This window comes from Oncorhynchus tshawytscha, linkage group LG30 (assembly GCF_018296145.1).
Source record: "Oncorhynchus tshawytscha isolate Ot180627B linkage group LG30, Otsh_v2.0, whole genome shotgun sequence".
Lineage (NCBI taxonomy): Eukaryota > Metazoa > Chordata > Actinopteri > Salmoniformes > Salmonidae > Oncorhynchus > Oncorhynchus tshawytscha.
In genome coordinates this window covers 13,342,548-13,358,494 of record NC_056458.1, presented here as the reverse complement: position 1 = coordinate 13,358,494, position 15,947 = coordinate 13,342,548, and the positions used below count along the sequence as shown (strand labels likewise).

Sequence of the window (15,947 nt, the reverse complement as noted above, 5' to 3'; positions counted from 1 at the left end):
AGTGAAACTGTGAGAAGACCTAGCCAAAACAAAAGTGTGAATGTTTGAGCTGAAGGTTTGTGGAAGAACATCCCTTTGAAAAGTTGTCTGTGTGTTTAGTACCTTGTCGTTGAAGACCCTGAGGCTGTCCAGTGTGTGAAGGTTCTGCTCCAGCAGGGCGGTGCCGGCAGAGTAGAGGTTGACCTCGTCCAGCTGGAGCACAGCCACGGCCACCCAGAACAGAGCCTTGTGCATGGGGGAATCCTGGAGGAAACACAGAGGCTGTTATTTAGCCTCACCACTACTACCATCCAACACACACACAGGGCCCTGTGCGTAGGCGAGCCACCAACAAACACACTTGCAGTCAGAGCGAGTCTCACATGACAATTTACTGACACCATCTATCAGCAGCCTATTTACCACATACAGGCAGGGCCAAAATAACTTCCCTCCTCTCTGCTCGCTCTGTGTGTCAGAAGGAGCTTTGGGTTCTACTTTTTAGAATGTGGTTCATACGCACGCACACACAAATAAGTTAGCTCACCAGAACATTTAATACATCCATCTATTAAATCATCCCTTGAGATCGGCCATCTGTGTGTGTACCTTGTTGAGGAGAGGCTGCAGCTTGGTGAGAGCTATTACTGTGGCTTCTATCAACACCTGGCTGTTGTAGTTATCAGGTCCCTTTAGACAGCTCTCCAGACCCTATTGACAGACAACAGGTCAATTCAGTCTGCGCAGCACAGGTTATGCTACACACAGCATCTTTCAACAGACAGACCTTAATGAGACAGGATCAGACACTGCTCCAGCATTCACAACTACTTCCAAAACTTGTAGCAGAATCTATTCAAAGACTTGCAACGTTCCCACGAGAGTAGAGGTCATGTCTGTAGATTTAGAACGCCAATTGGCAGATAAAAAGTGCACGAGATGGAAGCACGGTTACTTGAAGTGATAGATTCTATTTTGACAACAGCGCTGCTTTAAAAAAAAAGAATTGCACTGACCATTGTCTTTTACAAGATACAGTACAGTCATTCAAGTGGTTTCAATGAGATGCATGTCCTAATTCTATGTATGACAGAATGTAGCGAGGAACAGGGCAGAGTGATGGGACACAGACCCTGTCTATGCTGAGCAGGGGGCTGGCCTTGCTGAGGATCCTGATGATCTGTTTGATCTGGCCATGGGTCACCCTCTTACTGATGCAGCCAAACACCACCAGGGCTCTGGGCTGCAGGGACGGGTTGTACTGGAACGCAAACCTGACAGAGGGAGAGAAAAGGAGAGAGAGCAGATGAATACACAGACTACTTTCATACGCATGCCGTATGAAAGTCAGTCAAGTTGACAGCGGAAGGTAGCCTAACGGTTAAGAGAGTTGGGCCAGTAACCGAAAAGGTCGCTGGTTCGAAACCCAGAGCCGACTAGGTGAAAAATCTGTCTATGTGCCCTTGAGCAAGGCACTTAACCCTAATTGCTCCTGTAAGTCGCTCTGGATAAGCATGTATGCTAAATATCAAAAGAAATATATATATATTTTTAATTGTAAATTATCTGAAGCCTCTATACATTGCTCGGACATTTGCACCAATAGTAATATAAGCATCAGAAAATTGATTTAGAGCAAACAGTGTGGTTGGTTCTGTTCATTAGAAGAGTGTAAATGTTGTTACCATACCTCTGAGCCAGCTCTGTCCACTGGTCCAGCCACTTACAGCCAGGGATATCCCTCATACAGGCCTTGTGGAAAAGAGGAAACAGTTTGAACACATTCAAAAAATATATTACATATTACATTTGGTTGGTGTTCACCCAGCATCTAGCATCACCCGGTACAGACAGTAGTTTCATAGAGACGATGGAATAATGAGTGACGATGTCAGTGTGGTGATCTCTAGCATCACCCGGTACAGACAGTAGTTTCATAGAGACGATGGAATAATGAGTGACGATGTCAGTGTGGTGATCTCCTGACCTCCATGATCTCCAGCAGGGCCTCGGTGACGGTCTCCAGGGAGGACAGGGCGAAGGTCTCCCTCTCGTAGGAGCCGGGGGAGAAGGAGCGGTCGCGGTAGCTGGAGCGGAAGGCGATGACCGCAGCAGACTTGACCTTACTGATGCCGAACAGCAGGTAGAACTTAGGCAGGGAGAACTCTGTCAGGCTCAGCCTCAGGACCTGCTTGGTCTCCTCTGGAAGAGAGAAACACACAGGGGAATAGTTATCAGTTAGTTTCAGCAAGGCTATACAGTACATCAATGAAAAATCTCCCAAAAGTGTACATCTCTAGCTATCCATCTACTTTCAAAACACTGAATGACACTCATCAACCCTCTGCCTTTTAAATTGTTTCACTTCTCTCTCTGTCGCTCTGTCTGTCCTTTCTTTCTACAGCCAGGGCCAGGATGTTGTGTGTGTGGCCTCCTCACCACTGAAGTTGAGCTGGGAGCAGGTACAGAGGGAGTGGATTATGTTGATGACCAGGCCGTGTGTGGAGGCGCGGAGGGACAGGGGGCCGGTGGCCACCAGCAGCGTGACCACGTGGAACAGGTAGGGCAGGTGAGTGGCCACGTCCAGAGAGTTGTTGAAGGACAGCATGAGCATGTAACGGGCCAGGATGGCGATGTCATCCCACATCAAGTGTTGCTCCAGGGTGGGCGTGGGAGACAGACACGTCTTATCGATGATCTTACACATGCGGATGATCACCTGCAGACCAGACAAGGGATAGAGTTAAGGTTACAGCAAAGGTCTGGTACGTAGCACATCACATTACCACATTTGACATCCCCATCTTATATTATCTCTCCCATCCACCGATGATAAAAGAGCAGGATGACTCAGGACTCTTTCATGTCATTTAGCTAGCATCACTGTCCTGTAGTTAAAGGTTACAGGCAGAATTGGGAATGCAGCAAGTAATGTTTAATATCCCAGTGTGGTGTTAATCAATTGTGCAATAACAATTTAAACCTGTGTTCAGTATTTTGCCTTGACATACAAGTACAGATAGAAGAGAAAAGAGACGTCACCCCACACAGACTGGCCTTTGTATTCAGTTGCCATACTGTTCCTGGTACTAGATCACATGATCAGCATTTTGTGAGGTAAGTTATGGATACTTCATTGGGCAATACACTCAATGCTCTCTTTAGGAGAGAAGTAGCTCAACAGTCAAAAGGAAATGACAAGTAAAGGCAGGACACCACCTGTGACCTAAATAGGGCAGGCACTTTTAAAATGTGTCTGCTTGTATGTTTGGTTTGTGAGATGTTTAAAACAAGCTTTCATACATACTGTAGTGGTATGGTTCAGCAACTAACTGTAATCAGGGTATCTGCAGGTTCTATCAAGTTTAATTTAACAATTTTTTAATACTACTTGGAATGCAATTTAATACCAATTTTGAAGTATGCATGCAGCACACATCTGCTAATATTCTCCTCCAGAAATGAGGCCATGTTGGCAAAAAGTAGAATTTTTAGGGCTGGCTCTTTCCCCAAAGACTATAGCCTATATGGCGCATATTAAATCAGGCAGATGTGCTATTTTAACAATGAGCATTCACCTCTAGACTGAAGGAGTAGTAGCATAGTGGCTAGGTTATAGATGGCTGAAGCATGGGGTTGCCCACCTGCATTTGTTAAGGCTACCTCAATGGGCTAATCATTAGCTGGATCACAAACTCTTAAGTGTTCAGAAAATTATACTCAATACCAATGTGAAAAAATGCCTTATAAAGTCAAATTTACATCACTGCTACTGTATAAAATAGTGGTCATCTCTGGGTGTGCAGGCTTTTGAGCCAGCACTGCTCAAACACACAAGGTCCTTCCCTCATTCAGTGAATCAGGTATCAAACGGCTGTACTTCCAAAGCAGGGTAGCTAAGCGGGAGGGCTCTTGACTGACTTTTTCCAGTGCCAGGTAATACATGAACATACATTTAATCTAACAAGTTCAGGGAATGCATGATGGATATTTGTATGTGCAACATGTTAAAATAGGATCCAGAGTAATCCAATCTATTTAGAAATGAATTTGCCTGAATGTTTTTTGTGCATATTGGCCTCGGGGCTATAATGCTACATAATTTAAAAACTGAGGAAGATGGGAATTTAAAACACATTCCCTAGATTGCTAGAACCCTAAATATGCTATTATTGCTCGATAGCCACGCAAAAACGTTCCATTGGTAGGCCTACATAGGCCTCCTGATATATTCACTGTAAATGGCACATCATCTCAACAACATACTCTGTTCGTAAAGTGGTGTTATTTCCTCTATATTGACAGTTTGAAAAATCATTCTTACTCACATGAAGCTCTCCTCTTTTTTAACAATGGTCTTTCCTGCAACTACAGTGCCTTCAGAAGGTATTCACACCCCTAGACTTCTTCCGCATTATGTTACGTTACAAAGTGGGATAAAAATATATTTCTCTTTTTTTTGTAAACGATCAACACAAAATATTCTGTCAAAGTAGAAGAAAAATGTGAAAATTTGTAATATATCTTGATTACATAAGTATTCAACCCCTCGAGTCAATACATGTTAGAATCATATTTGGCAGTGATTACAGCTGTGAGTGTTTCTGGGTACGTCTCTAAGAGCTTTGCACACCTGGATGATATAATGATATAATATTGCACATTCTTAGAATTCTTAAAATTCTTCAATATCTGTCAAGTTGGTTGTTGATCATTGCTGGACAGCCATTTAAATAGATTTAAGCCGATTTAAGTCAAAACTGTGACTAGGCCACTCAGGAATATTCATATTTGGCCTTGTGTTTTAGGTTATTGTCCTGCTGAAAGGTACATTTGTCTCCTAGTGTCTGTTGGAAAGCAGACAACCAGGTTAGTTTTACACACCCATAACATGATGCAGCCACCACAATGCTTGAAAATATGAAGAGTGAAATTCAGTAATGTGTTGTATTTCCCCAAAAATAACACTTTGTATTCAGGACATAGAAGTTAATTGCGCATGTTTTGGAATAAAAACTATTCTGTACAGGCTTCCTTTTTTCACTGTCATTTAGGTTAGTATTGTGAAATAACTACAATGTTGTGGATCCATGTGCAGTTTTCTCCTATCACAGCCATTAAACTCAGTAACTGTTTTAAAGTCACCATTGGCCTCATGGTGAAATCCCTGAGCGGTTTCCTTCCCCTCCGGGAACGCCTATATCTTTGTAGTGACTGGGTGTATCAATACACCATCCAAAGTGTAATTAATAACTTCACCATTTTCAAAGAGACATTCCGTGTCTGCCTTTTGATTTTTTTCACCCCCAAAAAATGCAATAAAACAATTAATTGCACTTTGCCATTATGGGGAATTGTGTGCAGGCCAGTGACACTAAATGTAATGCATTTTAAAGTCAGGCTCTAACACAACAAAATGTGGAAAAGGGGTGTGAATACTTTCTGAAGGCACTCTACATTTTGAAACGTTGCTCAACTGTTAGAATGCATCTCTATTTGTGTCACTTGTGTCTATAAGGTAGTAGTTTTGGAATTGTTAGCTAGATTACTTGTTGGTTATTACTGCATTGTCGGAACTAGAAGCACAAGCATTTCGCTACACTCGCATTAACATCTGCTAACCATGTGTATGTGACAAATAAATTTGATTTGATTTTTATTTATTCATTTTGTTTGCCACGGTGGTATTAAGCAGTGGCACAATATAATGGAAACACTGTAGTCACTCTGTCAAGACCTTTGAAAACTGAATTTAAGACATGAAAACTTTTTAAGGCCTTTAAATCAGATAAATTAACTTAATACTTTTTAAGGACCCGCAGACACCCTGTGTAATGTAATCTGTAACATTGGCTAATATGTTAGCTACTCCAATTAATTCAGTGACATTATTACACAATTACATCTTGCCATAAAGCAGTATAATAAATGTACAAAATAGATCTTTCATGTAATTTTATAGAACAAGGGACATCTGGAAAGATTGTATTCATGTGTGCAGCATCTGTATTGATGTTTGTAGCATATTTCAGCCACACCCGTTGCTGAGGTTCATAAAATCGAGCACATAGCCATGCAATCTCCATAGACAAACATTGGCAGTAGAATGGCCTTACTTACTCAGTGGCTTTCAACGTGCCACCGTCATAGTCAGTTCATAAAATGTCTGCCCTGCTAGAGCTGCCCCGGCCAACTGAAAGTGATGTTATGGGGAAGTGGAAAGGTCTTGGAGCAACAACGGCTTAGCCGCGAAGTGGTAGGCCACATAAGCTCACAGAACAGGGCCGCGAAGTGCTGAAGTACGTTGCGCGTAAAAATCATCTGTCCTCGGATGTAACACTCACTACCGAGATCCAAACTGCCCCTGGAAGCAACGTCAGCACAATAACTGTTTGTCGGGAGCTTCATGAAATGGGTTACCATGGCCAAGCAGCCGCACACAAGCCTAAGATCACCAGGTGCAATGCCAAGCTTCGGCTGGAGTGGTATAAAGCTTGCCGCCATTGGACTCTGGAGCAGTGGAAACACTTTCTCTGGAGTGATGAATCACGCTTCACCATCTGGCAGTTCGATGGACAAATCTGGGTTTGGCGGATGCCAGGAAAAAGCTACCTGCCCGAACGCAGTGCCATCTGTAATGTTCGGTGGACTAGTTCGGGCTAGGCCCCTTAGTTCCAGTGTTTCCAACTTTGGGGAAGACCCTTCCCTGTTTCAGCATGACAATGCCCCCGTGCACAAAGCAAGGTCCATGCAGAAATATGTGTGTCGAGATCGGTGTGAAGAACTTGACTGGCCTGCACAGAGCCCTGACCTCAACCCTATCAAACACCTTTGGAATGAATTGGAACGCCGACTGCGAGCCAGGCCTAATAGCCCAACATCAGTGCCCGATCTCTCTAACGCTTGTGGATGAATGGAAGCAAATCTCTGCAGCAAAGTTCCAACATCTAGTTGAATGCTTACCCAGAAGAGTGGAGTCTGTTATAACAGCAAAGGGGGACCAACTCCATATTAATGCCCATGATTTTGGAACGAGTTGTTCAACAAGGTGTCCACATACTTTTGGTTATGTATCGTATGTCGCAATGGTAATTCTTGAGGTGTTTGTTTGTGCGTTTCTCACCTTGCTGGACACCAGCTTGACATTCCCGGAGGCCAGCGCCACAGCTGTGTCAGCCATGACCTCAGCCTTGATGGAACCCAGGCCTCCTGTAGCGCTGGTCTTGATGAAGCTGTCCAGCACCACATCCAGCAGGTCAGTTATCTACAGAACAGGGACAACAGGACAAACCATAAACTCATCTCCATTAATAGCCCACAGAGGTGTGATGTGTGATGCAACACAGAACTTTCACCAAAGTTCTCACAGTAGACCTATAGATACTGGGACTTGCACAACGGCCTCAGCGTATGCTTTTTTTTTGTCTCAAGTCATTTCTCTTTCAGAATGACTTCTCAGCCAGCATCTTTTTTAGTCAGACGTTCCTCTCCACGCGAATACACAAAGCTTTCAGTGGCAAGCATGATAACTGGTGAGAGCTGAAAAGTACAGAGACGCTGACACAGAAGACAGAATCACTTGTAATGACAACATACAGTGCCTTCAGAAAGTATTCAGACCCCTTGACTTTTTCCACAATTTGTTGTGTTACTGCCTGAATTTAAAATAGATTAAATTGAGATTTTGGGTCACTGGACTAAACACAATATCCCATAATGTCAAAGTGGAATTGTGTTTTTCTAAACGTTGACAAATTATTTAAAAATGAACAGCTGAAATGTATTTAGTTAATAAGTATCCAACCCCCTAAATAAGTTCAGCAGTAAAAATGTGCTTAGTCCCAAAATAAGTTGCATGGACTCACTGTGTGCAAAATTGTGTTCAACAAAATAATAACACTTGTCTTTGTTGGACATAAGACTGTAAAAACACCTGGAAATAAGCTATAAGTGATTTTAATTTAATAAATCTGTTCCCAAGTATTCCCACACATAATAGAGAAACACGTGATTATATACAAATGTAAGGAAGGTTTTAAATTCTTATGTTTTAGTCAAACATATCTGTTTGGGCTTCTTGCAGCCAATTTACAGTCGACAAATTATGTTACGGGCCGCCGACCATCCGCTCAAGAAAAAAAAACAGCCCATGGCTGAATCTTGTTGATGATCCCTGGCATAGGGTGTCCCTGTCCAGCATCTATAACATCCTGAACAGTGGGTCCACTGAATCCTTCAGCCATTTCCCAGTGCATGAATCAGCAGTAGCATTAAGGCAATAACAGACACTGCACAGGCTCAGTAATATTCAATATACCACCCGGCACTCTACCCTGCACCTAAGAGACTGCTGTCCTGTGTACGTAGTCATTGAACACTGGTCACTTTAATAATGTGTACATACTGGTTTTACCCACTTCATGTGTACTGTATTCTAGTCATGGCTAATCACTACTGCTGTATATACCTTTTCTATTCATATACTGTCCATACACACTATTTTTATTGATATTTCTTAATTTCTTATTTTTAAGATTTGTGTGCATGGTTTTGCTAGGTATTACTGCACTGTTAGCACTAGAAACAAAAGCATTTCACTGTACCTGCGATTACATCTGAAAATATGTGATTTGATTTGAAATACTTGATTTGAGATACATGGGCTAAAACGCATACAAAGAGGAGAGAGAGACCCCCACCTGTCCTAGACTACCCCAGATCTTAGCCTGGATAGAAGGGTACATCTGCTTCTCGTTGATGGTCATGGTGATGAGCTTGTCCAGGATGGCGGTGACACGCTGGCGCTTGGCGTCGTCATTGTGCTTACAGAACCTCACCAGGTTGAGCAGCCAGGGGGTCATGTACTCCAGACACAGGTGTTTCAACTCAATACCTAAACACACATCAGAGAGGATGTTACAGTGTGTGTGTTTGTGCGTGTGAGTGTGTGAGCGCATGTATGCGTGCGTTTGGCGTATGTGTGTGGAGGGCAGGAACAAGGATACTGACTAGATTTGCTGAAGCCAGAGATACACTCTTCCAGGAACTCCAGGGTGAGGTGTGGTTCGTTGGCGGCCAGTGTCTTGCTGATGGACACTATGAAGAGGGTGTTGTTTGCAGGGATACACAGGCCCGACGTCTCCAGCAGCTGGCCTTCTATCTTCAGGTTGAAGGTGCAGGTCAAGGCACAGAGCAGGTTGTAGGCCGCTGATCTGAAACCAGCACAGACAGAAAGGGAAGGAGAGAAAAAAAGAAAAAAATAGTACGTAAGTAAGCATCATAGATGTATAATTCAAACATCCCTATGAAGCCTAACGGTCTGCACTCATAGTCCCATCAAAATCTATACTAATCACATGACTATTTTCCACAGCTGTGTTTCTGACCTAAGGCTGGGGTCGGAGCTGCCCAGGTTGAGCAGGGCAATGTTGAGCAGGGTCCCCGGCACGTCTTTGGGCCTGATCTTGGTGTGCTGGGGGATGGAGTCCGGCTGGGACAGCTCCCAACGCGTCCTGATGTGGATGATGGACTGGACGATGGCCTCACACTCCTGGTGCATGAAGGTGAGCGGCGTGCCCTGGTTGGCGATGGTAAGTGTGAACTGGTTCTCATCCACCAGGCAGATCTCCTCTATCTCTGAGGCGTAGTAGATGTCGTTGAGGAAGACCGACTGACCCAGGACCCGGGTACGCTCTGCTGACGTCACCTGGACTGCTGTGGAGCCCACCTAGGGACAACAGAGACAGCTCATTGAGACTGAGTCACTATGCTATATGGTCCACAAAAGAGTAACATGGTTTTAAAAAACTTCCATTATCAGCCGGAGTCTGGTTTAGCGGATGACCCTTCAGACCACATCTACTTCCGGGGGACAAGCATTCAATCAGTCTCAGACATTCCTGTCATTCCTGTCTGTGCCCCCCCTAATTACATCCCAAAAAGTAAGTAAGAATCATATAACATTATAAATCTACTGACTCCCCCATGTCCTGACCTTGATGGAGACCTTGGTGTCCTTGTGGGCCAGTTTGAGGGCATTGTGGAACACCTTGAGGTCCTCCTCCAGGGCTAGCGTGGCCGCAGGCAGCTTCTGCTGGTCAGGCTCCACGTGCTCCGCAAGCCGCACTGGTGAATCAATGAACAGCAGCTTCTTGCTCCCCTTCAGGCCTGTCAGCAGTCTCTCGTGGTACTTAGTGTACTCCCTCACCCATGTGTTGCAGTTGTAGATGTAGATGGCAGCCACGTTCTCGTAGGCGAAGCCCGGGAACACCACAAACCACTTGGACAGGAAGTCGGTCTTGAAGCGGTTGCTGGGTCCGGCGTGGGTCAGGTCCACCACAATCTCATAGGGTTTGGCGTAATAGGGCTTCAATGTCAGCAGCACGTGGTAGATGAGAAGGTCACCGTTGATCTGGCCTGTCTTGAATCTGGGAGGGTAAAGAGGGAGAGGGGGACGTCACAGAAGCATTGGTGGTTTTCATTGTAATTTAAATAAGGTACACAAGACAGGAAGTGTGTGTTATGCCAACCTGATTGCGTCTTGATTCGATTGGAAAACTTGATTCGATTGGAAAATGACAGACATTAACAAGCAGACATGGGCTCTCAAATCCTCAAAATGTTCTACAGCTACACCATTGAGAGCATCTTGACTGGCTGCAACACTGCTTGGTATGACAACAGCACCGCCCTCGATCGGATGGCGATACAGAAGGTGATGCGGACAGCCAAGTACAGTCGTGGCCAAAAGTTTTGAGAATGACAAATAATAATTTCCACAAAGTTTGCTGCTTCAGTGTCTAGATATTTTTGTCAGATGTTACTATGCAATACTGAAGTTTAATTACAAGTATTTCATAAGTGTCAAAGGCTTTTATTGACAATTACATGAAGCTGATGCAAAGAGTCAATATTTGCAGTGTTGACCCTTCTTTTTCAAGACCTCTGCAATCCGCCCTGGCATGCTGTCAATTAACTTCTGGGTCACATCCTGACTGATGGCAGCCCATTCTTGCATTATCAATGCTTGGAGTTTGTCAGAATGTGGGTTTTTGTTTGTCCACCCGCCTCGAGGATTGACCACAAGTTCTCAATGGGATTAAGGTCTGGGGAGTTCTGGCCATGGACCCAAAATATCGATGCTTTGTTCCCCGAGCCACTTAGTTATCACTTTTACCTTATGGCAAGGTGCTCCATCATGCTGGAAAAGCCATTGTTCGTCACCAAACTGTTCCTGGATGGTTGGGAGAAGTTGCTCTCGGAGGATGTGTTGGTACCATTCTTTATTCATGGATGTGTTCTTAGGCAAAATTGTGAGTGAGCCCACTACCTTGGTTGAGAAGCAACCCCACACATGAATGGTCTCAGGATGCTTTACTGTTGGCATGACACAGAACTGATGGTAGCGCTCACCTTGTCTTCTCCGGACAAGCTTTTTTCCAGATGCCCCAAACAACTGGAAAGGGGATTCATCAGAGAAAATGACTTTACCCCAGTCCTCAGCAGTCCAATCCCTGTACCTTTTGCAGAATATCAGTCTGTCCCTGATGTTTTTCCTGGAGAGAAGTGGCTTCTTTGCTGCCCTTCTTGACACCAGGCCATCCTCCAAAAGACTTTGCCTCACTGTGCGTGCAGATGCACTCACACCTGCCTGCTGCCATTCCTGAGCAAGCTCGGTTCTGGTGGTGCCCCGGTCCCGCAGCTGAATCAACTTTAGGAGACGGTCCTGGCGCTTGCTGGACTTTCTTGGGCGCCCTGAAGCCTTCTTCACAACAATTGAACCGCTCTCCTTGAAGTTCTTGATGATCCGATAAATTGTTGATTTAGGTGCAATCTTACTGGCAGCAATATCCTTGCCTGTGAAGCCCTTTTTGTGCAAAGCAATGACGGCGGCATGTGTTTCCTTGCAGGTAACCATGTTTGACAGAGGACGAACAATGATTACATGCACCACCCCCCTTTTGAAGCTTCCAGTGTTAATCGAACTCATCAGCATGACAGAGTGATCTCCAGCATTGTCCTCGTCAACACTCACACCTGTGTTAACGAGAGAATCAATGACATGATATCAGCTGGTCATTTTGTGGCAGGGCTGAAATGCAGTGGAAATGTTTTTTGGGGATTCAGTTCATTTGCATGGCAAAGAGGGACTTTGCAATTAATAGCACTTCATCTGATTACTCTTCATAACATTCTGGAGTATATGCAAATTGCCATCATACAAACTGAGGCAGCAGACTTTGTGAAAATGTATATTTGTGTCATTCTCAAAACCTTTGGCCACAACTGTACATCTCCCTGCCATCCAGGATCTCTATATCAGGTGGTGTGAAAGGAAGGCCTGGAAAAATCATTAAAGACTCCAGCCACCCAAGCTATAGACTGTTCTCTCTGCTTCCAGTCAGCAAGTGGTACCGGTGCATCAAGTCTGACACCAACAGGCTCCTGAACAGCTTCTATCACCAAGCCATAAGACTGCTAAATAGCTAACAAAATGGCTACAGACAGTTAACCCTTGTATTTTATTTTTGCAGCATCTCTATGCACACTCATAGGACTCCACACACACACACACACATTTCCCTGCACATTGTAAATACTGTATGGTATTGGAACTGACCCTGTATTTTGCTTCTTACTTTCTTGTGTATTTTTGTTCTACCTTGTGTTATTTGTAGTGCTACATCGATGATGATTACTGCATTGTTGGGTTTGGAGCTTGAGAGAAAGGCATTTCACTGTACTTGAGCACATGACAAACTTGGAACTTGAGTCTGCAAAGACAGAAATTAGAAACAGATAGGAGGAATGACTGATGTACAGTAAATTACAGATTTGAATGGCTAATGTACAGCTTTCAATTAAATATTTGGTTAATAATAGAATTAATAAATAATTAAATTAATCTGACAATGCAAGACATTCATTTGTTGAATAACGTCTACCTATAGTAGCATTAGTAGGAGGAGATCGGTGTGCCTTGTAAGGATCCGGCGACGAGTGGCTAATCTGCCTTTGCCATCGGTACTATTGGCCAACGTACAATCGCGAGATAATAAAGTGGACGAACTTCAAGCACATATATCCTACAAACGGGACATTAAAAAAACTAACATCTTATGTTTCACCAAGTCGTGGCTGAACGACTACATGAATAACATACAGCTGGTGGGTTACACACTATCGGACAGTCAGAACAGCAGCCTCTGGTAAGACAAGGGGTGGCGGTCTATGTATATTTGTAAACAACAGCTGGTGCACGATATCTAAGGAAGTCTTGAGGTTTTGATCGCCTGAGGTAGAGTATCTCATGATAATCTGCAGACCACACTATCTACCAAGAAAGTTTTCATCTATATTCTTTGTAGCTGTCTATTTACCACCTCAAACTGATGTTGGCACCAAGACTGCACTCAATGAGTTGTATACAGCCATAAGCAAACAGGAAAACACTCATCCATAGGCGGTGCTCCTAGTGTCCGGGGACTTTAATTAAAAGGAAACGTAAATCCATTTCTACCAGCATGTTACATCTGCAACCAACCAGGGGGACTCTAGACCACCTTTACTCCACATAGCAGTACAAAGCTCTCGCTCGCCATCCATTTAGCAAATCAGACCATAACACTATCCTCCTCGGTCAATAAAAAAAAAAAGTGATCAGTTGAAGCAGATGCTAAGCTACAGGACTGTTTTGCTAGCACAGACTGGAATATGTTCTGGGATTCTTCCAATGCCCTTGAAGATTACACAACATCAGTCACTGCCTTCATCAATAAGTGCATTGATGACGTCGTCCCCAAAGTGACTGTACGTACATACCAACCAGAAGCCATGGATTACAGGCAACATCCACACTGAGATATAGGGCAGAGCTGCCGTTTCAAGGAGCGGGACTCTAACCCAGAACCTTATAAGAAACCCTGCTATGCCCTCCGACGAACCAGCCAACAGGCAAAGCACCAATACAGGACTAAGATCGAATCGTACCACACCGGCTCCGATGCTCGTCGAGTGTGGCAGGGCTTATAAACTATTACAGAGTACAAACAGAAGCACAGCCGCGAGCTGCCCAGTGACGCGAGCCTACCAGACAAGCTCAATTACTTCTATGCTCGCTTTGAGGCAAGTAACGCTGAAACATGCATGAGAGCATCAGATGTTAAAGACGACTGTGTGATCACGCTCTCCGTAGCCGATGCGAGTAAGACATTCAAATAGGTCAACATTCACTAGGTCGCAGGACCAGACGGACTACCAGGACGTGTACCCCGAGCATGCGCTGACCAACTTGCAAGTATCTTCACGGACATTTTCAACCTCTCCCTGTCTGAGCCTGTAATACCAACACCAAGGTAACCTGCCTAAATGACTACCAACCCGTAGCACTCATGTCTGTAGACATGAAGTGCTTTGAAAGGCTGGTTATGGCTCACATCAACACCATTATCACAGAATCCCTAGACCCACTCCAATTTGCATACTGCCCCAACAAATCATGCCATCTCTATTGCACTCCACACTGACCTTTCCCACCTGGACAAAAGGAACATCTGTGAGAACGCTATTCATTGACTACAGCTCAGCATTCAACACCAACACCAGCATTCAACACCAAAGCTCATCACTAAGCTAAGGACCCTGGGACTAAACACCTCCCTCTGCAATTGGATCCTGGATTTCCTGACAGGCCGCCCCCAGGTGGTAAGGATAGGTAACAACACATCCGCCACGCTGATCCTCAACACAGGGGCCACTCAGGGGTGCATGCTCAGTCCCCTCCTGTACTCCCTGTTCACCCAAGACTGTGTGGCCAGGCACGACTCCAACACCATCATTCAGATTACAGACGACAACAGCGGTAGGCCTGATCACCGACAATGACGAGACAGCTTATAGGGAGGTCAGAGACCTGACCGTGTGGAGCCAGGACAACAACCTCTCCCTCAACGTGATCAAGACAAAGGAGATGAATGTGGACTAGAGGACAAAGAGGACCAAACACACCCCCATTCATATCGACAGGGATGTAGCGGAGCAGGTTGAGAGTTAAAACATGTTGAGGCTAGGGGGCAGTATTTTCACTTTTGGATGAAAGGCGTGCCCAGAGTAAACGGCCTCCTACTCTTTCCCAGATGGGAATACATGCATAGTATTATTACTGGTGGATAGAAAACACTGACGTTTCTAAAACTGTTTGAATTATGTCTGTGAGTATAACAGAACTCATATGGCAGACAAAAACCTGAGAAGAAATCCAAACAGGAAGTGAGAACTCAATTTAGAAAACAGTGCCATTGGATGTCCACCTTAGATATGGATGAGAATGCACTTCCTAGGGCTTCCAAAAGATGTCCCCATCTTTAGATTCTGGTTGTATAATTCTACTATAAAGGTGGGGCTCATAATAGCTCTTTGAGTGGGTGGTCTGGCAGAAAGCCTCAGTTTCATTATGCACGGTCACGAGAGAGTGTTCTTGCGTTCCTATGCTTTTCTTCAGACAATGAAATTCTCCGGTTGGAACCTTATTGCTGATTAATGTTTAAAACATCCTAAATATGGATTGCATACATCATTTGACTTGTTTCTATGACCTGTAACAGAACTTTTTGAGTTTTTGTCTGGAGGAATTGCTCGTGCTTTTTGAGGATTGAATGCTGGGCTGAACAAGCTAACAAGTGGCTAAATTATGGGCTTTTTGGAACTTTATGGAACAAATCAGTCATTTATTGTCGAACTGGGATTCCTGGAACTGCCTTCTGATGAAGATATTCAAAGGTAAGTGAATATTTAGTGTTTTTTGTAGCTTCTGTTGACGCCAAAATGGCGGCTATTTCTTTGGGTTCTGAGCGCAGAAGTTTAAAAAAAATTCTGACACAGCGGTTGCATAGAGGATACATTCATCTTTAATTCTGTGAATAACACTCGCATCTTTTATCAATGTTTAATGTGAGTATTTCTGCAAAATC

General features: G+C 44.2%; 1 protein-coding gene across 1 annotated transcript in view; it reads right to left on the bottom strand.

The window, feature by feature from the left end:
• LOC112250272 (neurofibromin) overlaps window positions 1–15,947 on the bottom strand; it is a 76,326-nt gene that overhangs the window by 13,928 nt on the left and 46,451 nt on the right. The window contains 11 exon segments of the mRNA XM_024420284.2: window positions 103–243; window positions 589–690; window positions 1,112–1,253; window positions 1,670–1,731; window positions 1,967–2,181; window positions 2,419–2,698; window positions 7,103–7,243; window positions 8,679–8,872; window positions 8,989–9,191; window positions 9,366–9,706; window positions 9,974–10,406. Coding sequence (XP_024276052.2) covers window positions 103–243; window positions 589–690; window positions 1,112–1,253; window positions 1,670–1,731; window positions 1,967–2,181; window positions 2,419–2,698; window positions 7,103–7,243; window positions 8,679–8,872; window positions 8,989–9,191; window positions 9,366–9,706; window positions 9,974–10,406 — 2,254 coding nt within the window.